General features: G+C 38.8%; 1 protein-coding gene and 1 pseudogene across 2 annotated transcripts; one reads left to right on the top strand and one right to left on the bottom strand.

Moving 5' to 3' along the window:
* Positions 1-793: 793 nt before the first annotated feature.
* LOC111320732 (hypoxia up-regulated protein 1) lies at positions 794-23282 on the bottom strand. Of its 2 annotated transcripts, none has more exons than XM_022923415.2 (29): positions 23142-23282; positions 21101-21202; positions 19829-19890; positions 19171-19202; positions 18465-18543; positions 17800-17891; positions 16469-16506; positions 15906-16007; positions 15713-15785; positions 15199-15254; positions 14161-14213; positions 13994-14045; positions 13259-13331; positions 12684-12753; positions 11514-11630; positions 9095-9229; positions 8854-8936; positions 8279-8325; positions 7910-7995; positions 7478-7665; positions 6689-6830; positions 6229-6289; positions 5891-5961; positions 5198-5479; positions 4514-4674; positions 3852-4062; positions 3118-3336; positions 2416-2584; positions 794-1459 (listed from the first exon to the last, which is right to left on the bottom strand). In XM_022923415.2, exons 2-29 carry the CDS (start codon positions 21171-21173, stop codon positions 1074-1076), a joined length of 3213 nt encoding a protein of 1070 aa, XP_022779150.2. In that variant the 5' UTR covers positions 21174-21202; positions 23142-23282; the 3' UTR covers positions 794-1073. The 2 variants fall into 2 exon arrangements, with proteins under 2 accessions (XP_022779150.2, XP_022779151.2); XM_022923416.2 differs by having other exon boundaries at positions 21101-21205; positions 23142-23280.
* Positions 23283-24268: 986 nt separating this feature from the next.
* On the top strand, positions 24269-24983 carry LOC148727400 (uncharacterized; annotated as a pseudogene).
* The last annotated feature ends 1749 nt before the right edge of the window (positions 24984-26732 follow it).

Here is a 26732-nt window from a genome sequence, read left to right as displayed (position 1 = left end):
GGTGGCTTCTGAGGGTAAGGACTTCCCAAGAAACATCTCTCGTGCCGGGGACTGGTCGCTACTTAGCATTATAATTTGGTCTTATCAGCTGAATAGATAATATAAATTGGTTACCAGTACGAGTTTCTAAAGCCGACGTTTCGAGCTCGGGCCCTTCGTCAGAGCGAAAAGAGGAATTATGAGTAGTGCGTGTGTTTTATGTGCAGAATAAGGAGCTACGTTATCAATGGGAACATGGTAACGTCAAAAAGAAGAATAAATTGGTTGAATGAAGACCGTGAGGATTAAAAGTGCCGAATGAAAGATGTTTTTTCTTGAGTTTGCGGCTTTCCCAACTGCCCAGATGGAGGGACAGGCCGTTGTCCAACGAGGTAAATCGTCCTTTTGCTGTTAGAAATGTGGCAGGCAATAACTTTGTGCGCACGTACTTGTTCCCGCAACAACTTTCTCTTGGTGCAGAAAGCAGACTAATTCCCACAATTAAACAGAAAATTTTAAAAACGTGAAGTTAGCAGTAGTCTCGTACATTATTGACCCTTTCACTCCCAGAAGTAACCAAACAAGTATTTCTCCTCACAACATCCATATATTTTCAAGCAGAGAGGTAAGGAGAAGTGGAAACATTATCAACTATATGGATGTTGTTGGATTAACCCGCACCAAATTCCTAGGTCTAAAATAATAGATGACGGATGACAAAAAGAGAGAAAAATCACTGTTCAAATCTTGGGAGTGAAAGAATCAAATGATCGTTACGAGAAATTATTGCGAAAACGCAAGGCTCCTAGACGAGTGTGGGAACCAATCGGTTTTATTTCAAAATTTAAGTTCCTATAAGAAAAGCAATGTAATGGCAAAGTTTGACAAACATCTTAGTGCAAGTTTCTTTTTTCATGCATCCCAAAACATGACGGACAGCAAACGTCTGTAAATCAGAACTGAGGTTGAGAAATCAAAGCGTGGAGAGCTGATTACACCGTTGCTATATCTCTCAATAAGTTATACGTGCACATCATTAGGACTTGCATAATATTTTACAAACTATCAGTTTTTAAGTCATTTAGAATTTTTTATCATAATTCGTCGCCAGGTTTTTTGCTAGAGCTGCTATCAGACGACTGTGCATTCTGTTCTGTATTATCTCCTTCTGATGAGCTTGAGCTCTCCGCGGGCTCACCAGTTGTTGAGGACTCAGCCTCGGCGCTAGGGAGAGGCAAAGGCTCTGCCTCGTCCGAGTCTTTTTTATCTTGTTCATCCTGTTTCTTATTTGACTCGTCAGGTTTTTCTTGTGTTCCCATATTTTCATTCTTTTTCTTTTCATCATCATCATCTTTGGTGGATTTTTCTCCTTCTTTCTCCTTTTTATCTCCTTTTTTATCTGCACTCGCTCCTTCAGGTTTGCTGCCTTTTTCTTGCTTTTCTTTCTTAGTGTCCGCCTTGGGTTTTGTCGCGTTTGACGCTGAATAGTTAAGAAAAAAATTCCAGTATTTGTTTAAGTGAATGAAAATACGGCTATCTCACTACACTGAGGACTTAAGAGGGCGTCTCTCATTTGGAGAAATACTTCTCCATCACAGCTAAACTACCTTCCCTCTCCACCCCCGACATGAGCAAACGGTATTCCCTGGCCCTTCCCTAAGCTACTATTTAACGAGGAAAACTATATCGTGTGTTCTTCCATCTGTGAAAATACAACAATGATCTCGACCAGATAAATTAAATATATACATGAATAAAACTTTAAATAGTTCAGTTGAGAAGCATGGAAAAAAAAAATTAAATTTTCAATTCTTAAAGTGCCCATGTCACCAAATTTTTTATTCTGTCATTCAAAAGTCCACATTAAAAAGGAACTTCCGCGAAAAAAGTTTTCGATTTGAAAACGCGAATTTTTTATGATTTTTTTAAAAACGCTGAAATTGACCGCCCTTTTGGCACACCACTTCTCGCGGTCACAAAGGAATTGTGACGTAGGTTAAGGATCACGTGACATCACTTGCTAATAAACTTAAGGGAGATTTGACCAAGCACTCTCCATGGAGGACATTATTTGGTCGGTTCGTATACGATGATAGCAATTTTCATGGGTAGCCTCATTCGTTTGCAGTAAACACAGGAACCACGATAACAAGCGTTCCTGAATCTACGTCATTTATGAGCCCATACTTTCTCGATCAGCGGAAGGGGTGTACCAAACAAAAATAGGATTAAAAAAATCATAAAAAATTCGCATTTTGTTCAAATCGAGATTTTTTTTTTCGCCGAAGTTCCTTTTTTAATGTGGACTTTTGAATAACAGAATAAAAAATTTTGTGACATGGGCACTTTAACAGTTCTAATTTAAGTTAGTTTATTTAGCACGTGAAAATCACATGTTTGTCACGTGGAACTAAGGAAATACCACGTGATTCATACCTGTTTCGTTGACTTTTGGCTTGGGCACGTAATACTTGGCCTTGTTTAAAAGATAAACCAACTCACGGTCCACTTTGCCTTGCTTAGTTTCGATGTCCTTTACTAACAAGACAGGCTTGTCGCTGGGTTTTGTCTCCTTTTGTTTCTGTTCGTTCTTTTGAATCCATTCCTAATGAAATTAAGAAAGAAGAATGAGTTCAAATAGGGGTCACCAGATAATTTTTTCTTATCATGCACGCAGGACAGGGAAAGAGACTGCGGTGCAGCTGGGGACATTTGAAAGGAGGAAAATTGACAAGGATAGTACATAATTAAAAATCGTGGGACCTTAATGTCATTTATTATATGGTGAGGTAGTCCCGAGGTAAATCCGACAGTTCTGATTGGTACTTACTTAGTCCATACTTTGTCACACGGACCGTGTCCACGGAAACGCCCATAAGCCGTGTTTTTGCGAAAGCCAGAAAATTCAAAATAAATAAGTCTAATAATAAACTACTCACTAACAGCGAGGGCCGTACTTAGGGATATTTTCCCGAGGTCATGGTAGAATGGACCGAGCGCAACCTCGGGCCAATATTCCCCGGTAACGCCCTCGCGCTTGGTTAGTTAGTAAGGAGTTGCTATACACACCTACAAAGTTTTCAACATACAATAGTGCTTCATTCCTGAAGCGCCCGCTGATTCGAAAGTGCACCTTACCGTTGTATCATTGATCAATTTGCTGAGTTCCTCCAAATCCTTAGCAGTGTAAATCTCATCTTTATCTGGGATATTGTCTATCTGGACCAGGAAAGTTCTGGACAGGTTTAAGCTGTTCTTCAACATCTCTAAGGCTTTGGGTCTTTCCTTGTGCTCTTTTAGGCGGATTCTAAACTCGTACGATTGATCTTTTAGTTTTTGCAGTTTGGCCTCGTACACCTGATGAAACAACATGAGATGGATTGATAGATAGTTTGCTAGAATATTCAAATTCGCAGCCTCCTAAACTGAATTGCATGAAATTTACAAAAATTTTAAGTCACATTTACACTCATAAAACAACAATTTCATGTAAATAGAATGACTGCCTATAAAAGTTCGACCTATTGGGCATGGAAGGAATAAATGACGGTTTTTAACCTTTGAGAGCCAAATGTTCCTTCTCATAATTATTTTGCTTCCTGATTACAAGCATATCTAACGAAAAGGTTACGAGAACAGACGAATTAAACAGCGAGAAGGCATTGTCTCTGTACCACAAACCACAATCCACAAAACAAACGCAGGAACAAACTTTTGAATAAATATAGCCTGTGCTGCCGCGGGAAGATTGTAAACGAGTCGGGGTGAGGTTTGCCGGAGTCTGGCACTAATAATGCTATTAGTGCCAGACTATGCCAGCACTGTTGAAGTTTAGTGCCAGACTAATGCCAACACTGTTGAAGTTTGCTTACGTCGGCAGTTAAGTCCCAGCCCTCGTCGTCCAGCCATTCGGAGGCCTCACTGAGGGCCTGGTCGATCTTTTCTCTCTCCTCCTCAGTAGACAATAATACTCCCGTATCAGTAAACAGTTCTTCTCTCATGCCGTAGATGTGTGTCTCCAACAAGTTCTTCGCTCGTTCATTGGCGGCTTTTGCTTCGTCCTTCGCCTGCAGGTCTTTGAGTCTGTCAAAACAAAGGAAATTCCGTTGCAAAAAAGTTATTTCCAAGTTCAAAAACCCCAACTTTCAAAACAGAGCCCAGTGCAAAATATTTCATCGGAAAATTAAAACCTTTCTACGGGGAAGACATTCTCTTGTCACAGTTTGTTTCATTAACCAAAATGTTACCCATCAGTCATCAGATGTTACCTCTAATCTTCGATATTACATACTGGCATGGAGGCAGTCACGTTCCTACAAGTGCCCAAAAATTGCGTGACATAACTAACGCCAACAGCCGTCTGCATGATATAACCTTGCCAGGCTCTCTAAAAGAAATGACATTTGCAAAGTGCTATTCCCTAAAATTGCGTGGGATAGATTTCTTATGCAGGATGAAGGTGGTAAAGAGCGAAAGTTCATGACATGGACTCAAAATGCTAAGGATTGCGTTACATCACAATTCGTCACATTACTTTTTCACAGAGGCAGATATAGCGTCATCGCTCGAGTCACTGACGTCCACCCATTGTAACGCCATCTCAAGAGGTTCACGGACAGTCACAGGTTTACTGGGCTTATTCGCGTCCGTTGTTTCGTTCTTCACTTCCTCAGTTTTGTTTCCAGCCTTCTCCTCCTGTTACAAACGATCAAGAACGGAAAATGGTTTAAAACCGATAGTAGCAGTCGATTGCGATGTCTGAAAGTCCAGGAGAGGGTGCAGTCACGAAAAAGACTGCTGTCAGTGTTGCTTCACGATTCCCTATTTCAAAAACGAGTGGGGGAGTGGGTCGAGTTCGCCGCGCAAGTTTGTCTGGGATCGTTACGCGGGACACAAATCTTTGTTTACTGTAGAGTTGTGTCCCGAGTAACTATCCCAGACAAACTTGCGCGGCGTACTCGACCCACTCCCCCACTCGTTTTTGAAATGGGGAATTACGCCATTGTACCATAAAGAGGAAATTGGCCGCACCAAACGATCCAAATTTTGATTTTTTTCCCCCGCGTTTCTTAGGCCTTGCTTATTGAACAAACCTTTAAAGCGCTTCAGATTCTTTTGGCCTAATAAATTTTCAATGGTTTCTTTTGTGTTATTTTCGTCTTTCGCGCACACACCCTCATGGTAGTTTCAAATTTAAAAAGAGAAAGTTTAAACTTACCTGTTTGTCGCCATCTTTTTTCTCTTCAGACGATTCTTCTTTCTTCTCCTCGTTCTTTTCTTCCTTTTCCTCTCTTTCTTTCTTTTCATCACTCTTTTTTTTTTCATCTTCTTTACCTTGTTCATCCTGTTTATCCTCATTCTTTACCTCCTCCTGTTTTTTGTCATCGTCTTTTTCTGCAGGTTTTTCTTCAGATTTTTCATCTTCTTTCGCTTTCGCCTCTTCTCCAGTTTTGTCTTTTTCGGTCTTCTCGCCTTCTACTCCCTCGGATTTATCTCCTTCCTTAAAAAGGTAACGAAAAAAATAACTGGAAAAAATGAAATTACACTTATTACAAACTTCCCATCGATGAAACACTGATCCAGAACACCCAATAACGAACGCACGAGTTGCTCTCGATTTCCCTCCACCCCTCCCGTGTCCACTTGATAGGAACGTGAACAAAATTTACCAGAGCAACAGCGTCGAGATGCCAATAACTAAATTGCTCTGCCAAGTTTGGTCAAAAAGTCAATTCTCCTAGAGTGTTTGGACAATTCTGAGTAAGCATGTCATGGCAATAAAAAAATCCACGCAGCTGAGGGTACAAATATCGTCCAGTAAACCAAAGTTATGCCACATTTTTACATCAAAGTTCGGAGAATTTCATGAGTCAATTGAGAAAATCGATACTTTGAACACCAGCTCCCTTACCTCAACTTTACTCTCCTTATTTTCCTCTTCCTTTGAGCTGCCAAAGAAGCTTGAAATCTTACTTCCTATTTCTATCGAAATAAAAAGCGATAATTCCAACACACGAATATAGAAAATGCCTAAGTATCTTTCTACGTTTTTGTCAAGAAAAAGAAAAAAACCAACTAAGCGGTCCCCTCTTAGGAGCTCAACAGCCGTACATTTCGCTTCTCGTTTTCTGTACGCTTTAAAGCCTCGTACTGGTGTATCCACTCGAGGTGTTCAGCCTAACCCTACGCGAAATAACCAAGAGCGAATGAAACAAAGCTGCTGTTAAGAGAAATGTTAAAACAGCATACTTGCAAACGTCGACTGTTCTTCTTCCGACTTCTCCTCAGGCTTTTCAAACACAGACTCCACCTGTGATAAAATAAAGAAGTATTGAAGACTTGAGTTGAACTGACTGCCGTTTAGTAGCTTTTAATGCTGCAGCTAAATTGTGAAAATTTCGGAGTCATGACTCTACTGGACTGACTGACAGAGCGACACAACTGACTCTCGGGATCGATCAATACAAAGTAATATGATCTACTTATGATTACGATATAAATGTAACTAACGTGGTCAACCTACTCTAGTACCTTGCACCTGAGGCTTTTCTTATATTTCAACAAAATTTAGTAAAAAAAGTCTAGGTTTGTGACTTTACTTGCGTAGGAGCCAACATCGCTAGGACAAAGGGCTAACTTTAAAAACCTCTCTATGACAACTAATTTACATAAAAAACTCAGTTGATAAACCAAATCATCCTTTACACACCTTCTCCAGGTTTAGAATTCCACTTTCGTCCATCCTAAAGTACGCCTTGACCCCTTTAGATTCTCCTTTCGGTGTATGCTTATCTAACGCAGCGGCCACGCCCTTGACGTTCACTGTGGTCAAATTCAATGACCCAAGCATGCTATAACATAAACAAAACTCCGCTATGAGCTGCAACACTTGGAAATCGATCGTATCCACATAGCTAATGAAAATTCTACCAAACGGTGGCAAAACGCATACCGTCTACAATGACTTAAAACGCGGCTTTACATTCACAGCACTTCACTCCACCCAAGGGTATAAATCGGTAATGACGAATTATCAGGGAGGCTGATCAAACGCTGGGGGGTAAACCCTGCGACAGGCTGGCATCCCATCCAGGGAGGAGTAGTTATAATCCTGCTGGTCGCTTCACGCTATGGAAATCGAAATAAGCTCCGGCAGCACTCCCCCCCCTTTTTTTTTTTACCTTCATTAAAGAGATTTAGCACCGCGTTTACGTGAAACACGAACGGCAAGAGTGACCACGTGACCTTCTTTTTCCCGCTATTTTTTCACGTTTGTCAGATGGTCATCCTTGAAGTTAACGTTTCACGTAAACGCACCTGCTAAATCTCTCTTTCATCTTTGGGACAAGTAATAGCTTAAGGGCTGTCAAAACGACCTGCTACTGTGGTTCTTTGGGAAGATCTTCCGGCGGTATTGATTCCGTTTTGTTACAAAAAGACTAGAACGAAAAACGAAACAAAAAAATGAAACCCTAAACAGAAACAGAAAAATGATCACCTCTGTTCGTCTTCACTCAAGAAATCCAGATCAGTGTAGCTTGCGTGGAAGTTGAAATCGTCCGTATGTCTGTTAAACGTCATCACTTTTTTCTGCGGCAGCGCGTTCATTCTGTGGTACAACATACGTTTGATGTGTTTGACAGTCTCGCTTCCATCTTCTGCCTTATTCACACGCTCAAATGACACCTTCAAGCAGAACAGAAAAAAAAACAAAGAAAACCACATCAACCATGGTTCAGTTTCACGAGAAAAATAGAGGCATTGCTCCTTTAACATGCACGGATTTTAAAGGTTTCTAATATTCTAATTACACTCAAACCACCAGATAAAAAAAAAAAAAAAAAAAAAAAACAGAGAGATGATAACATTTTTGAAATAAAAGATCTATAAAGGGGCTGAAATTTGCAAGAACAACAAACATCATACAAACCTGTACTGGGTAGATATTAGCTTCTTTCACAAGAAACTTCTTCACTTTGAATCCCTTGCCAAGATTGGCAGCTTGATAAACAGCGCCTGCATTTGTGAAAAAAAATTCAACGAAAATTTTAACAACCGACCATCCACATCAAAATCAAATGAACAAATACCCTAATATCGATATACAGATTTTCTGTACTGCTCTCTTTACAGTTCCCATGTTACTGACAAGGAAAATTTGTATTCAAGGGTGGTACCATGGTGAGAAATTTCTTTCTTTGACACTCTTAGGTAATTAAAGAGTTGAGACGGACCCGCTTCATTTTTTTTCTTTTGGCGGAACAACAAGTTCAAATACTCAAAACTACAATTTTTCTACCTAATGCAGCAGCCTCATCCGTGTTCACATTCTTTCCAAGTTCTGATCTGAAATTATAAAAAAAAATATACCAAAAACATCAATCGAAATTGTTGATATCTGATGAGCGACAAAACTGAAGGGCCTCCATTTCAGTTCTGGTTAGGCTCAGTGTCTTGTAAGATTTGCTCACAAGTCCAGCTAAAGAGGGATGATTTTTTTTCTCTTTTTCCAAGCGTCGAGCGCAGACTGGGAGGGTTCAAGAGCTTCTACCACCTCCACTTCTGCCAACAGAAGTAGGAGGCAAAGGGCTATTGAAAGAGTTTCTATCGTGTTATTGGGAAAGCACCTCAATTTTACAGTTCCTCTCTCTCCATCCAGAAATATATATGGCTACTGGTAAACTGATCCTGAAATCCTACGGTGGGAGTGAAGGGGAGGGGGGAGGGTAAGTCAAAGGGAGTAGCACCCCTTCCAAGGGTAGTATAAGTAATTTTCAGCACTTCTTGCCATAGAAATCAGAAAAGCCTTCAGTGGTGTGGGCCGCTCGGTATGAGTGCCAGTTTACTTGTTGAAGATGGTGAACTGAAACTCACTTTTTTACAGCTTTCAAAAGTAGTTCTTGCACTTTCGGTACACGAGTTCCTCCTCCCACGAGGATCACACTTTCAATCTCATCCTGCAAAGATAAACAATATTTGCAGTTCCTTCATGTAAAAAAAAAAAAACACCAACAACAACTTCATCTTGTTAAACAGAAGATCAATTTAACACGTCACAAAAAAGACGTCAATACAGAGAGATGACAGAACTACTAATACTGTATTTTTCTCTCACCAATGGAATGGCTGAAGATTTTAGAGCCTGTTCGACGGGACCCGAGACTCTTTTCAATAGGCCGCTGCACATTTCTTCGAACTCTTCACGTGTAACCTTGGCACGAAAATCCTTCTCCTCAAATGCACCCTCAATCTACAAGAACAAGTAATCAGTGCATTTGCATGAGTTTTTTATTTTTATTATTATTTTTTTTTTAAACATGGTAACAACTTGATTCGGCATTTAGTAAATCTTTCAAGACCGAGTGGCGTCAGTTCTGTCTGTCAGCGTGCTTGTCTGCCTGTTCGAGTCTTTATGTCTGCCTGTCCGAGTCTCTGTCTGCCTGTCTGAGTCTTTATGTCTGCCTGTTTCCCTGTCTTTATGTCTGCCTGTTTCTCTGTCTTTATGTCTGCCTGTTTCTCTGTCTTTATGTCTACCTGTTTCTCTGTCTTTATGTCTACCTGTTTCTCTGTCTTTATGTCTACCTGTTTCTCTGTCTTTATGTCTGCCTGTTTCTCTGTCTTTATGTCTGCCTGTTTCTCTGTCTTTATGTCTGCCTGTCTGAGTCTTTATGTCTGCCTGTTTCTCTGTCTTTATGTCTGCCTGTTTCTCTGTCTTTATGTCTACCTGTTTCTCTGTCTTTATGTCTGCCTGTTTCTCTGCCTTTATGTCTGCCTGTTTCTCTGCCTTTATGTCTACCTGTTTCTCTGCCTTTATGTCTACCTATTTCTCTGTCTTTATGTCTACCTGTTTCTCTGTCTTTATGTCTACCTGTTTCTCTGCCTTTATGTCTACCTGTTTCTCTGTCTTTATGTCTGCCTGTTTCTCTGCCTTTATGTCTACCTGTTTCTCTGTCTTTATGTCTGCCTGTTTCTCTGTCTTTATGTCTGCCTGTTTCTCTGCCTTTATGTCTACCTGTTTCTCTGTCTTTATGTCTACCTGTTTCTCTGTCTTTATGTCTGCCTGTTTCTCTGCCTTTATGTCTGCCTGTTTCTCTGCCTTTATGTCTACCTGTTTCTCTGTCTTTATGTCTACCTGTTTCTCTGTCTTTATGTCTACCTGTTTCTCTGCCTTTATGTCTACCTGTTTCTCTGCCTTTATGTCTACCTGTTTCTCTGTCTTTATGTCTGCCTGTTTCTCTGCCTTTATGTCTACCTGTTTCTCTGTCTTTATGTCTACCTGTTTCTCTGTCTTTATGTCTGCCTGTTTCTCTGCCTTTATGTCTGCCTGTTTCTCTGCCTTTATGTCTACCTGTTTCTCTGTCTTTATGTCTACCTGTTTCTCTGTCTTTATGTCTACCTGTTTCTCTGTCTTTATGTCTACCTGTTTCTCTGTCTTTATGTCTACCTGTTTCTCTGTCTTTATGTCTGCCTGTTTCTCTGCCTTTATGGCTACCTGTTTCTCTGTCTTTATGTCTACCTGTTTCTCTGTCTTTATGTCTGCCTGTTTCTCTGCCTTTATGTCTACCTGTTTCTCTGTCTTTATGTCTACCTGTTTCTCTGTCTTTATGTCTGCCTGCTTCTCTGCCTTTATGTCTACCTGTTTCTCTGTCTTTATGTCTGCCTGTTTCTCTGCCTTTATGTCTAACTGTTTCTCTGTCTTTATGTCTGCCTGTTTCTCTGCCTTTATGTCTGCCTGTTTCTCTGTCTTTATGTCTGCCTGTTTCTCTGCCTTTATGTCTGCCTGTTTCTCTGCCTTTATGTCTACCTGTTTCTCTGTCTTTATGTCTGCCTGTTTCTCTGCCTTTATGTCTGCCTGTTTCTCTGCCTTTATGTCTGCCTGTTTCTCTGTCTTTATGTCTGCCTGTCTGAGTCTTTATGTCTGCCTGTTTCTCTGTCTTTATGTCTGCCTGTTTCTCTGTCTTTATGTCTGCCTGTTTCTCTGTCTTTATGTCTGCCTGTCTGAGTCTTTACGTCTGCCTGTCTGAGTCTTTATGTCTGCCTGTTTCTCTGTCTTTTTGTCTGTTTATCTCGTTCTGTCCATCTACCCGTCTCTCTATCTCTATGTTTTATTGTGTGTCTGCTGCGGCCTGTGTTGTTTGTCTGTCAGTCTGTTTATCTGTTTACCTGTCTGCCTCCCTGTCTGTAAAGACAAACCACAAACAGTATGTGCCATTTCTGTCTGTCTGTCTGTCTGTCAGTCCATCCATCAGGCAAATGGTCTGTCTCAGTCGCAAACAGTTGAACAGTATGTCAGTCAGTCAGTTAGTATGCCTGTCAGTCAGTCAGACAGTCACCCAGTTAGACAAGAAGTCTGTCAGTGTATCCCAACCAGCCACTTAGTCTATGTGTATGTCTGTCAGACAGCCAACTAGCCACGTTGGCCAATCAGATACTACATCAGGCAGTTAGTCTGTCAATCAGGGAGTGAATCAGCCACCACCAATAAGCCAGCAATTCCATCCATAATGATCGTTATTAAGCAAACTCATACTGACCTGTGCATAGATCTCTGTGTTCGCACTTAGAACTTGTTTCACTCTTGCTGCCTCCTTCAGAAATTTCGCCATGGCACGAGGAGACTGCGTCACATCCCCCTGTGTCTTGTGTTGCTCCTGGAATAACAAACCCCAGAGGATTTTAATCACTCAAACGTAAAGCTCAAACCCTTTGCAGCCTCACACCAGTAAGCATATTCCCCCTGCTGTTCTTTATAATATATTTCCTAAGGTGCCGACAAGAAGAATTTGTTTAACAATAGAGAGCATATTTTAAGTTGGTGATCATTTCCTCCATTCTTCTGACCTTAACGTTTGATTCTGGCGTGATATTGTAAGGAGAAACTAGATGCTGGTCAACCTTGCGGGTTAAACACGAAGGCACGCTATAAAAGGAGCCTTCTGTCCCACTGGACCATTTGTCAATCAACCGTCGTGTGATGTAGAACTCTTAGAGTCAAGTCAGCTTGAGCTACAGCTACTCCAAAGCAGTGAAGAGCGGGCGCATTCCTCAAAATTGTTTTATGTCTTCATTACAATACAAGAATTTTTGAGATTTGTATTTCCTTTCTCCAATGGAAACTGTCTTTATTTGTGGCGGTAAATTTGAGATAGAAGTCGGTGGTTCGCACATTACCTCATGCCACCATGCCGGTGGAAGTAAACAATAGATATCTCATTAGCTCCTTTTGTTCGTCTACCAGCCGAGCATTTAAATTTGACCCGCATACGTCAAGGGTGAGCGACAAATGAGCCTAAGTCTTCCCAGGGAAGACTTCCTTATATAGCGCGCCTTCATATTTAAGAGTTAAAACAAATTTTTCACACAGTCAAAAACATTTAACTGTAAATTCCACAGCATCCATCTCTCATTTTCCTGAGCAGTTAAAGCCAACAAGCAAGATTTTATAGTGCATAAACTTTTTATTGTTCAGGTGACTTTTTTTTTTTTTTTTTTACTATTTAGCAGTTTTATTTCCTCATCAAAACAGAAATGAAAAGGTCTGTTTTTTCTAGAAAATGAAGACAGCAAGATAGGGAGATTCTGATTAAGTCACCTAATTGAATAAACTGAGACAAATGCTTTGATATTTTATCTCCATTTATAATTTCAATTGCTTAACTGATATGTTACTTTCCACACAGCACAGTACATTTACAGTAAAATACCTTGAACAGTTTAATGAGATGATCTCTCATTAACATTTCCATGGCATGACCTCCCAGAGTACGATCAAATCTACAGTAGGTAATACATCAAAAATTAATAGTTTACTAGCAATGACTAAAAACAAAATTCATGCTGGAAATCAAAATCCCAGTGATACTTGGTGTTTTTCATGCTGACTCTGGCGCAAAATATGATTTTTTAAAATCAAAATAGATGCTGCTTATGGAGAAAGGAAGAATCAGTCAGACAGACAAAGAAATTGATACATTATACCAACTGATACATGGTAGAGAAACAGAGGCATAAGCCTTAGACAGACCAACAGAAAACTAGATGGAAAAAGTTAAGGCATTTAAGGCTATAAAAGAAGAAACTTTTCTGTTGCTTTGACAAGCAAGTGAAACACTTGCTGTACATATATATCATTGCCAAATACAGGCTGATCCAGATGGATATCTGCTAGCTGTCACAAAGTTTGAAAAGCCGAGGTTTCAAACATGAGCCATTTCCTCTGAGCAAAATAATGGATTGATGGATGGACAGTAAATGAACAAACAATGAAACTCTCACTCACCCAACTCCTTTCACAACTACTTGAGGGGCTGTCTCAGTGATTCCTCTGTCTTTTGTTTTTACGGTACTGTAGCCTTTAAAACAAACAGTGAATAATGTTACAATGCATGCAGCATTTTTGGCTTGTTTTAACTAAGGTAAGCAGGTAAGCCTACTTACAAGCCATGTGGCCCATTGGGCTAGTGCTCAACTCTGGTTTCCGTAGCATGAAGTGGCTACGAGTAATATTCTACCCCCCCCCCCCCCCACAGATGGGATGCAAGTCCATCTCAGGGTTACCCCCAGCATTAAATTCGCCGGTACCCATTTAATTCTCCTGGGTGAAGAGAGTAAAGTGTCTTGCCCAAGGACACAAAATGATGTCCCCGGCTGGGGCTCGAACCCAGACCACTCGATCCAGAGTTGAGCACACTAACCATGAGGCCACTACGCCTCCTGTTTTAACTAAGATGACTATAAAATAGGTAGCATTTCATAAATGTATAACCTTCTTCTGGAGTTAAAAGTGACATTAAGATCACAAAAAGAAATGAAATGATCACCCACTGAAGATGCTCTTGATTGTTAAACAATTTCTCCTAATCAGAACCTTAGGAAATATATAGAGACCAGTTTGGAAAATATGCATGATGATATTTAAAGATGTAAAAGGTTAAAATCATCAGATGATGACCATGTGATGATTTGAGTTCCAGCCAGTTCCAGTCTCGTTTAGATCTGTCATGATCTTACTCACCCACAATAGTAGCAACTGTGCTTGTGGCTCCCATGTCATAGAACATAATAAACTGTCAAAATGAAGTGGAAAATAGACAAGTTTCAGCAAAGAGCATACAACGTTTTTAGCAAACTCAAACAAAGACATGTTTATTTGAACAAGGGTACAGTCCGTGCTTCACTTACTCTCTCAGTATTGTTAAAAGACGCTCGACGGAATACTCCATAGTGAAGCGCAACTAAAACAAAATAACATAACTGATTTTTAAAATATTTCAAAATAAAATTCACATACACACAGAAGTCTAACTGTGTGGTCTGAATGGTCTACTTTTCAGGCAGTAACCAGTAAAATTTACCTCCTGCAGTATACCTCTCATTACTGCCTTAAATTGCTTGGAATTCTTCAAACTGGTTCTTCAACCAGTTTGAACAGCTTTTGTGCTTACAATAAAGGAATAAGACTGGATGTGTTACCCTTTATGATTTTTCACAAGGTTACTCTACATTTCAATAGTACAATCTGTCCATGGATTATATTTGCGGCAACTTATAAAAATAAACAATATTTCTAGTGAAAAAAAAGACTACCAACTACATGTAGTTTGACTTGAAATATATTTTGTTCTACATTGTTAACAGATTTTCAAGATATGAACCTGAACATAGCGTGTATGCCTAAGCTACTGAACAACTCTTTCACATGGCTAAGGTTATGATCCTGTACAAGGCTATGCTGATGGAACTTCAAAGTCAAATCAAAGTCTGTTGATGCAACTCATTGAATTAGAGCATGACCATTGAAGGTTTTTGTTATCAAGGGGGGCATTGAGGTCTATTGGAAACCACACAACCAAAGAAGAAATCATCCAAAACTGCAAAACTGCCAAAAAATTCTATCAAAACCAAAAACTGCCTGCAAAGCTGTACTGTGGTGATGAGTGGAGTGTAAAAGAGCAACCAGAACCCATTAGGAAAAACTGAAAAACTACATTAGATACCAAACCTGAAAAACTGTACTTTTGATGAAAACCAAAAACCAAATGTTAAAAAACGCAAAATCTGCAAACCACAATGAACACCAAAACTGAAAAACTGAAGTTTTTCTGCACAGCGGAGACCAAAAAACCAACCTAAAAGATAGCTAAAACCACAAATCTGAAAATCCCAAAGCTACCCTCATTTTCTGTTACAAGACTTGTTCAGATATCTTTTCTTACTAACCTGCTGTATTTTCATTCATTAACTGAAGAACATTTAACCCCACCAACTTTGCAGCCCTGTTGGTAGGAAAAAAAAAAAAAGGTTTGCATGGTTAACAATGAGTGCAAAAGATAGCACTATGCAATATTTCAAACAAGACACAAAAATCAACGAGCGCTGGACTGTTGTGCGGGAGGTCAAGGGTTTGAGCCCCGGCCGGACCAACACTCAGGGTCTTAAAATAATTGAGAAGAATATGCTGCCTTTCTATAACATCAAAAAATGGTTAGATATTCTAGTCTTCTTGGATAGGGACGAATAAATGGAGGTCCCATCTCCTGCAGGGTGAGGGGCAGGAGACTTTAACGCATGAGATTACTGTGTGATGAATGTCCTCCCATGAGGTGGGATGGGTGGTTAACAGGACCCCTATTGATACTAGTGTTTACTACACTGAAAGGGCTATCCTGTATAAATATAGATGTCTACTCTACTCTAAAGTGGAGACAGGGAATTAGCACATGTCAAAATATACCTTAAAACAGATCGCCGTTCAGCTTGGTTGAAAAATGAAGGGACTGTGAGGACCACATCTTTCATTGGGTGATCTGAAAAAAGTTAGGTGTCATAACAGAAATGAATAGCTTGTAACATAACAATCAAAGGTTTAATCTGACTTGAAAGGAAAAAAAGAAAGTTTTTCATAATCATTTATCTTTTGGACTCACCAGCAAATTTCTCTGCAATATTTCTAGAGTGATTTAGTATCATTCCCAGAATTTCCTCTGGAGTAAAGGTGGTCTCACTATCATGTCTGTAGAGAACAGTTCCTGTAAAAAAGGGGGAAAAAAACTTTAATGAAGTAAAATGTACAAAATCTGAGACAAATTCAATAACAGCATTTTCAATCAATTTGAATAGTGGAGAAACTCCTTTCGAATGGAGTAAACCCATAACATAATAGTTTCCTCGGGAAAGACAAATACCACCACATGAATTTGAAATAATTATATCTTTAGAAATGTGAGAGAAACTTGGCTAGTCAAGAGGTTTTGGCCTATGAAAACTGTCCAAGATGAACAGTACTACCAGCTCAACTTTCACACTTGAGAAGATCTTGGATAAAACTTCAGAGACGACATTCATTTTGGTTGGTTAGGATGTCTAACTAACTGTGGGAAGACACCTGAGATGATTTTTCTGTTGCAACCCGACATTTTTAATGCTGAAAAAAAAATTAACTATACAGTCATTTCATAATGATAACACAGATAAGTAATGAATCGCATACCAGTCTCTTTATCTTCCTCAAGGTCATACCATGGAAACCTGAGAAACAAGAAAGAACTCTAGAAAATATTACGTTTACACCCTAATATCAGTATGCATATTCTCCTTACTGTTCCCTATACGACAAAGGACTAACGCTCAAAATGTCAGCTTTTGTAATCGTTATGGTGGCCAATTAACCATTTCAACTTTGTTGATATATCCAAATTATTTCGTTACTCCCACCAACGCAGCCCCAAACAGTTTCTTTCCAAACTATCAGCCTTTGTTCCCTATACATTTCCTAAGCTGCTGACAAAGAGAATTTGCTTCCTGACAATCAAAAATTTCCTTAGTTGGTGATCATTTCCTTTATTCTCCTGACCTTGGGTGTGTGATTCAGGGGTAATATTGCAAGGAGAAATTAAACACTGGTGTCTCAAAGAGTCACTGGGTTGAGAGATCACTAAATTGTGACCCTCTCAAAGAGGTACTGAGCCGACATTAGAAAAACAAGCTGCACTCCAAGCTGCAGCCATTTAAGCAACTAAATTTGCTGTAAAAGTTGCCAATTAGGAATCATTTAGAGAGCCATGTCAGTACTCAGTAGACAGCAAGTAACTAGCTATTTATATGAGCACGATCCTTCGCAGTAAAGCACTATTTGAGCAATAGTGAAAATCAGACCTGAAAAAAATTTCAGGCCTGATTTTCGAATTAATTTGATGGCCTACTCCCAGTTGGCTTGTTAGCTCAATTGGTAGAGCGCTGCACTAGTATCGCAGAGGTCAGTGGTTCGAATCCCGTACAGGCCTGAAATTTTTTTTTTTTTTTTTTTTTCAGGTCTGATTTTCACTATTGCTCAAATAGTGCTTTACTGCGAAGGATCGTGCTCATATACGTCTCATAACCGCAGTTCACTCATATGTTTCATATGTTTGTTGTTGTTTAACTAGCTATAACTGAAAACCCTGTCAACAGTGGTGACACTATGAGCAGAGGGTCCACTATACTTTTTGCATGGAGCAAGATTGGGTAATTGTGAATTGTTTATTTAAATGTAACATGTGAATGGAGAGCTGAATCAAACATGATTCGTGAACCATTTTGTTTTGAGCTACGAATTTCTGGCTACTTCAAAGAGCTAAACTTGAAGGATCAATAGCTTTATAAACAGATTAGAAAAAGTAAAAACATTATGAATTTTTGCATGAACTTGAAAGAACTTTGGTTATTATTTGCGATGTGTGAAAAGGCCAAATGTTTTTACATGACCGACTTTTACAAAAGGGTATAGGGAACCCTCTGAGTTAGGAATTGCAGAGTAAAAAAGTGAGTTTATATCCTACACACCTTTGCTTGTACTGTTCTACCATTGGGTTGTTGAATTTTTTCCCCAAAACATTTTGAATGTAAATGTAAGAACTCTTTGGATACTTGACTGACTGCAAACACGATAATTAATGATTAGAAAGTTTAACAGTAAGCAGTGCTCCAGGTTGCAACCATGGTAAGTGAAAAATATCTACAGCAACTAATATTTCAGGGAAAGTCACCAATTGACAACTAAAAGATAAACAAACAAAACAAAACAAAACGCTTGAAAAATTTCCATGTTTGGTCAAACAATCAATTGTACAGGTGGTATCTACAGTCCTAATCTCTTTTTCTCTTGAGCTTGGAGCCCCTGCCAAAGAAGACCTGATATGATGAATTGAGCACCTGGAGTCATAAAAATGCCATCAAGTCTCTACAGCAAAGCATGAGACCAATTGTTTTGGATGTAAGCTTCAAGAACTACTTGAAAATTATGCAAAAACAATCTAATGGAAATATGTCAATTTTCTGAAACTTATTCAAATGCTTTTAACATGCCTTTCATATGCATACGAAATTAGAATGTGTAAAAAAGTTCTGAATTTTACTATCATGAGCCCTGAGTAAGCACACAAATGCAACTGATTGTAATGATCCTTAGATCCAAATAAGATAATTCTCACAAGAATTTTCAAACATACCGTGGTCAAAGCACCATCACTGAATAAGCGCTCATTATCTCTGAGAGATACAGCTACTGGTGTTTTCCGTCTCGATTCCCTTAGAATACATATCAATCCAAGGTTATTATTAAAATGGCAAATAAAAGATACATTTGTAGATTATGTATTTTGTAATGGTAATAAGACTGATTCTGTAATCATACCAGTGATATTCAAAATTATACAACTGCAAAGAGGGAGTCTGATTTGTTAATTACCAGTATGATTACAGACAGAATTAGGCAACGTAAAGTTCTGTTACCAATTTTGTGTCAAAATGTAAGAAAAAAACTAGCCATCTGTTCTATGTTTTCCTCGGAATATGCATGCGCATGTGTACTGTCAAATTACACAGGCATGTGTTCACTGTCCAATTAGTGTTCAAATCAAGCTGTTGAAAACCAATCACATTTCAGAATTTTTTCAGTTATGATTTTGATATATCTGCTACAAGTAGAAACCGCTTGAGGTAAATAATCATAAATGAAAGGAAAGAATCTGAGAAATCAAATAAGATATCTATATCTTCATTTGCACAAAGAAACCATTCCAACTCTACCCTTCAAATTGATGCTGTGATACCCTACCAAGGAAAGAACGTAAGGATACAAGACAAAATTTTTAACATACACTGCCAATTAAGCAACTTAACTTCTTATAATTGACATTTTCAGTCATAACTTACGTGTTCAAGGCAATTTCCATTGGTACACCAGGCTGAAACAGAACAAAAATGAAATATGCACATAATTTTAATTATGAATATATCAATAATCTGATTAAAACTAGCAAATACACAGAAATTGTTGAAGCCATACACGTAGTTGCATTTAAAACATTGTGTGCCACCTCAGGAGATCAACGGAAACCAACTCCACATCCCAAAAGCACCCTGTTCATGAAATTGCTTGCCCAGCTAGTGACTAAGATCAACTGACTTACTTATCAACCCTCAACCCTAACACCAGTTTGCATATTATCCATACTGTTCTCTACACTTTTCCTAGGGTGCTGACAAGGAGAATTTGTTCAGCAATCAAGAGCTCCTTTCGTTGGTGATCATTTCCTTTACTCTCATGACCTTAAAGTTCGATGCAGAGTTGATATTCTAAGGAGAAGTTAAATGCTAATCAGTGTTAAGGGTCAAAGGGTTCAGACACTCTCCCTTACACAGGAGTGAGCAATACATTCTCCCTGTAATTATGATACACTGTTTAAAAAAAAAAGGAAACCTTCTGATTGACATGACTTCTAATTCTCATGAAGACCCACTAGAGAAATGTATTTTCACACGTTAGGATAATTAACATCAAAATCTTGAAAGTGGAAAAATGAAAACATACCTTCACTATGGCTATCTTCATAAACTGACTACCAAGATCCACAGACATCACAGCTAAACCATCTGTTGACAAGAAAAACAAGCAAACAAACCACAAGATCATTAATTCAAAATCTCAATCCTAAAGATTATCTTACATCACCTAACATGAGAGTTCTATTTATCTATTACCAGACTGCTACTTTTTAATTAAATAGACACTTTCTTTAACCAATCAAAATAGTCACACAGTTCTAATAATAAAGTTAATAATAATAATAATAATAATAATAATATGTATGATGCATGATCCTCGCTGTAGAGAGCGCCATCTATGCAATAGTGAAAATCAGACCTGAAAAAAATCAGGCCTGTACGGGATTCGAACCACTGACCTCTGCGATACTAGTGCAGCGCTCTACCAATTGAGCTAACAAGCCAACTGGGAGCAGGCCATTAAGTTGATTCGTAATAAACCCGTACAGGCCTGATTTTTTTCAGGTCTGATTTTTGCTATTGCATAAATAGCGCTCTCTACTGCAAGGATCGCGCATCATATGTATCTATAACCACAGTTCAAAATATATGAACTTCATATATTCATCATATCTGATATATCATCATGGGTTTTTTACGAATCAACTTAACGGCCTGCTCCCAGTTGGCTTGTTAGCTCAATTGATAGAGCGCTGCACTAGTATCACAGAGGTCAGTGGTTCAAATCCCGTACAGGCCTGATTTTTTTCGGGTCTGATTTTCGCTATTGCATAAATAGCGCTCTCTACTGCGAGGATCGTGCATCATATGTATCTATAACCGCAGTTCAAAATACATGAACTTTATATATTCATCGTATCAAATAATAATAATAATAATAACAGTTCTTAGAAAGCATTCATGAGTCTCAATGCATTTACAAATTTAGAAATAATTAATTCAAACAAATTGGTAATAAACAAAGTAATTAAGAACCCCAACTGGCAGGGGGCAGACCAGTTGGCTAGCTACAAAGAGCAGCTGGAGTTGAACTCAGAGAAACCAAGAACAAATCCAGTGAGTAGCAGCTGGTGAAGGGCTTGAACCTGGGACCACCAGTTTACTACACCAGCACCCTAATCACTTGAACATCCTGTCTCTTCCAAATTATTTTTACCATTGTACCAATCAGGCTTTTATTTATTTTTTTTCCAGAGATAGAGCTCAATACATTTCTAGCAGAAAAATATTGACCAAGGAATTATGGGCTGGAAGTTCACTTCTCTAATTTTTCATATAATTACGTTCAATTTCTCACCTGACGAGTAGACAAAGAAGCATAGTGCCACAGCTACTTTGAATAACACTGCTCCTGACTTTCTAATTAACATTACTGGTAGATGACTGGTGTTGTCCAGAACTGCTTCATAATGAAAAAAACACAAAACAAAAAAGAAAAGCTAATAAGATTTTTCTGGACATTTGGATCACATTGAATTCTCAGGCATGACATCTCACTCTAAAAGAGTTTCATTTCACCACCAAGTGTATTTACATTGGATGGGTACAAGCAAACTACTAAGGAAACCTGAACAAATGTTTAAAAAAGGTTGACCCCTCCACCCTTATATGATCAAAATATCAAACCCTCCAAACTTTCCATTACTGCAAAAAGGGGTAAAGCCTGCCTAAGAGCCAAGTGGTCCATTGGGCTGGTACTTAAATCCAGTTTCTGTAGCATGAAGCAACTAGGAGTATTTCTAATCCCCCTGAATGGAATGCTAGTCCAAGGTTATCCTGCAGCATTAAATTCCCTAGTACCCATTTATTCTCCTGGATGAAAAAAAGCACTCTGAGAGCAAAGCAACTTGCCCAAGAACACAACACAATGTCCCTTGGCAGGGCTTGAACCCACACCACTTGTTCTTGAGTTGAATGCACTAACCATGAGGCCACTGCAACTCCTAATTTCCATCATACATTTCTTAAAATATTTGCTCTGGGAATTCGGTGATTTATCGCATCCATTTTGAAATCATTAAAGATCCCTGCAATCTGATTGGCACTTATTGATGTGATTTATTCACAAATTGCACCACATTTTGCTCTAGATTGCATCTTTTCCTAAACCAATGAGGAAACTTAACTAAAACACAACAACCAATCAAATTTTGAGGCTTGTTTGAAAAAAAATTGAATTATAGGAAAGACAGGAACGACATCTTTTGAGAGCATACATTTACAACCCAGCTCACTACTAGATTAAGTATTTATATCAACTGACAAATCCTGTATTTAAGCACCTGATTTTTGCAGTTGTGTCATGCAATTTTGGTCTGAACTCACAACTGTGATTTTGAATCAAACACAGGCTGTGTACTCCCGAAATCACAAGTATAACTGTATGATTTCAGACCAGATTGCACTCTACTCAGTTCAATCATCACTAAATCAAACAGTGTCCTTTAGTTGATATTTTTCTTTCTTCTCGTCACCTGTCTGCTTAAAAATGTATTGATACAGCAAAGAGAAATTCTCTTTTGGTCACTCTTGGGGGTTATAACCTCAAGTCTGCACTTGAGCCAAGAGGCCCATATGGCACCAGAACTTAACCCCTCATGCACAAACAACAACCTGACAGTATCCATTTAAAACTTGTTTCTGCAACTGACAAGCTAACAGTACTTGCAAGCTACTGTGAAAGGATTTATTTGACACAAGGTCTGCCTTTTCTTCCAAAACCAGACTCTTGGTGCTAACTGTTTGCAAAACTAGCATGTACAGTATGTACTATCCTGTCTCCTTGATTGGCTAACATGTCAAGTACATTTCTGAGCAAGGTGACTCACATATAAGATTACAACTTGTACACTGTTTTAGCCTGGTCTCGTAAGAAAAAACAGCTGACGTTTAGTTTCAATGGAGTCAATCGTCGTATACTATCCAAATGTTACCCTAGTTCTGTTTGTGGATTGAAAAAATGTTCAGTGCTGTTTATGAATTTAGTAATCAAATTTAGCAAACGTATATAAAACTGATGGGGACTCCTTTGAGATGTATACTATTATGCCATGGTTTGTAGTGGAAGTACACGAGTACACTTTCAACGAGATTAATACATCGCGTTTTGTATTGGCATAAGTTACGAAAACGTAAATTGTAACAACTGAAGAGTGTTAACTAGATACATCGTAATCATCTGCGGGTTTTTTTAGCACACATGGATCAAGAAAATTAAATGTCAAAGAAAGCTACAATAGTCTCAAAAGGAACACTTGCAGTTCGCCCTGAAAAGTATTTCTCAGACTTACGTAAATTTTCCACCAATAACCAACAAAGAAATGGAAGTTTAGACCTACCTCACGACCAAAATAAAAGGAAATTTATCAGTTAGGCTGGATGGAAAACTAACAGAAACTCTTAATTTCTTTGAAGGAAACTTGAAAATGCCGGCGAATCCACTGAACGCGGCCAGTGGTGATTGGTCAGCTGAGCCGGCCTCGAACATGCGTAGTTTTTCCTCTCACTACACGTGGCTCAATATGGCTTATCCACATTCTCACAGATGATGTAACTTTTTATTAACAAGCTGACATAAATCGATTAAAGATTATTTCTAGCTCGGATTTATTTATTTTGCTCAACCATTCAAGTGCATTCCTCGAGGTTGATAACCAGCTCTCGAATGAGCTTTTTGTGTAGGAATCGATCGACTCGTGAAGCCAAAAGAATTTCTGCGTAACCGGAAGTGGACACATTAGATGTGAAAGGAACTTTTAAAGTGTTTGAACAACCACCATTCACGTAAATGTAGCCTTTTCACTTACCATCAAAATCAATAAAATTGTAGATATTTTGCACTGTTTTACTCTAACTGAATGCGAAGAACAAGGCTAATAAAAAGAAGTTGAAAACTTAGATCGCCATCAAACGATTTATAGAAAGACAAATGGTGTCATTCACGACACACGTAGCTCGTAAAAGTAAGGAGCCCAGTTAAAAATTACCTTCTTTCAAAAGTTTGCATTGGGTGAGAACAACTAAATAGCATTGTATTTTGAGTTGTGAACCACACATATTTTTTAGTTGTTATTTAATATTAGAACAATACTGAGAATAACTCTCCTTTTATTTTATTTCATTTTATCATTATTATTTCATTTACTATTATTATTACTATGTCGCAGAGAAATCAACTGAATGCTACATTCTAATCAGGCAGCACAGGGCGAAAACCGTAACCTGTGAGCCATGGAGTAAAAAAATGAGTCTACATTAACAAATCCTACAAAGCTTTTCCGTTGTGTCTACGGTCCTCCTTCTAACAGGAATTCAAACTGCCACCTTGAAAGTCCGTGCAATATTCAGCATGCCCGAGAGCACTGCCCTCTGCATCTTTCGCAGTACGTCTGTGCTTCTGCCTCCCACCAGCTCATGCATTACTATTATTATTATTATTATTATTATTATTATTATTATTAGAGATGCAATTAAATTAAGGTATGACTGGGAGATCGCTGACCTACCTGCCATGTGCACATGTGGGGACTTTTTTACCGTTGATCATGCTATGGTCTGCCGGCATGGTGGGCTGATCATTCAAAGGCACAGTGAGATTAGGGATCTAGAAGCGGAAATGTTGCGCATGGTTTGCACTGACGTAGAGACAGAACCAGTTCTTCAGGAAATCACTGGGGAAGAGCTAAACAGAGGCGCAAACAGAGCGCCCGATGCTCGACTAGATATCCACGCTCGCGGTTTTGGGACAGACAACAATCTGCGTTCTTTGATGTTCGGGTGTGTCACCCAAACGCAGATTCGTATCGAGAACTGTCTCCGAAACAGATATTCCAACTACATGAAAATGAAAAGAAGAGGCAATACAGCAGGCGGGTTTTGGAAGTGGAGCAAGCGACATTCACACCATTAGTTTTTACAAGTACAGGTGGAATGGCTGATGAATGCAAGAGATTCCATAGCCGCCTCGCAGAGTTACTTGCTTTAAAGAAAGGAGATGACTACGCTAAAACCATATCTTGGATAAGGGCGAAGATATCCTTTGCCATTCTACGTTCAACTTTGCTGTGTCTCAGAGGAACCAGGAGAAAGAGAAGAGTAGCCAATATATCTGACACTGACATTATATCGGAAAGTGCGCAAGCCAGAATTTAAGTAGTCAATTTTTTAGTATGTAGCTTAGTTTACTGAACTTTTGTTTTTTTTTTTAGAGAACTGCTTTTTGTGAAATATTTTTCAGGAAAAATCTATTATTATTATTATTAAGTTAATACCGAAGAGATTCAAAACTTTTCTCTCAGTTAGAGGCTTTTTAAATTTGTTTTGTAATATTTATACCTAGCTTAATTGTGATCATCATTATAATTATATAAGAAGTGTGTATCCATGAGCTTTTTCTGGGATTTTTACTGGACATTTTGACGTATTTGTTTTCGATTTTTAAGCATTTCATCATAATGTTTGTAAATACTTTTAGTGATTATAGTGAATAAAGATTTTTTATTGAAAAAAAAATTATTATTATTATTGTTATTATTATCAGTATTATTGTTATTATTATCATTACAGGGCTGTAGCCAGATTTCAGGACAAGACGAGGCAAGTTTCCGCCGAAGGCGCGAGCCGCTAGAGGGGTCAGGGGGCATGCCCCCCAGAAAACTTTGAAATCTAGAGGTTTAGAAATGCTCTTTTAAGGATTTTCCGTGGCATTTTTCTTCAGAAAGTCAATCTTTAAGAAAAAAATTAAAAAAGGCCAAAATTAAGATGAGGCAATTGCCTCGTCTTGCCTTATGCTGGCTACGGCCCTGCATTATCATCATTTTTTACTATTCTCTCTGTAAATATTGACTTTTAGACTATTTATCGTTCACAAATGTTTGAAAGATTGAATTCCAAATATTTGCTGTTTGACCCTGTTTACGTTGATAATGTTACCAGTAACTCTTATTTCACTCTTACTTAGCGATACAAGTTTAGAATAAATGCAATTTTTAAGGATTGTTATTAGGTAGGATTTGGATTTTGATAAAGTTGACATCAGGATTATCATCATTGTTATAATTATCATTACTATTCAATACTTAGGGTTTAAATGAGGTGATGACTTAACGATTAAAATGCAACCTCGTTCCAAGGGGCTTTTCCCTTAGCAGGGAAACTCCACCCCCAACTAAGGGAAAAGGCCCTGGGAACGAGGTTGAGTTAAAATGTTGGCCATTGTACGGTTACGGTTAACCCAAATTGACACATTGTAAAAGGAAAAAAAATTATATACAGTTAACTCTTTTAACGACTAACGGTTAAAATTTGTCACTTTTTACTCCTAACGGCGAGATGCTTTTGGCCGTTTTACGGCTAATGGTTAACCCCATAGGCCCATTGCGACCCTCATACTAGAGCCTTCCCAAGCCCCTCTAAGTAAGCTTGTGTAAAAGATAAAGATATGAATCAGAGCATGGAGTAAAACAAGAAGCAGGGGTAGATTCATGATTTTTTATATGGAGGGAGAGAGGGGACAAGTTGAACAGCAATATTCTATCCTGTCATAGGAAGAATTATGGTTTCGATACCTACAGGTCTGGCAGGGGACTGGACTTCAGTACCCTTTCGTATCGTCCCCGCTGGATCCCCCACTGGGGAGAGGAGAGTGAGAAAAATGTACAGGAATGATATGACCGGCTTGTTCTGTGATGATGCAAACCGCTGGGAAAAAACGGTGGATAAAGAATCGGTCAGCGGACTTGTCCGGTTTAGGTGTTTGGAGGATGAACCTGAGAGACTGGTAAATAGCGAAGTTGACCGCGGCAAGGCCTGTCTCGATTGCTCACGTTAAAATGCTGAAAGGGCGCTCACTGGAATGCCAAAAAGTTGCTAAAAAATTGCCAAAAATCCAAAATGTTTGCTACCTAAATTTAAAAAGTTGCTACCTAAAA

This window comes from Stylophora pistillata, chromosome 7, assembly GCF_964205215.1.
Source record: "Stylophora pistillata chromosome 7, jaStyPist1.2, whole genome shotgun sequence".
NCBI classification, from domain to species: Eukaryota; Metazoa; Cnidaria; class Anthozoa; order Scleractinia; family Pocilloporidae; genus Stylophora; species Stylophora pistillata.
Note: the sequence above shows the minus strand (reverse complement) of the source record. Positions and strands in the feature narration are given on the sequence as shown.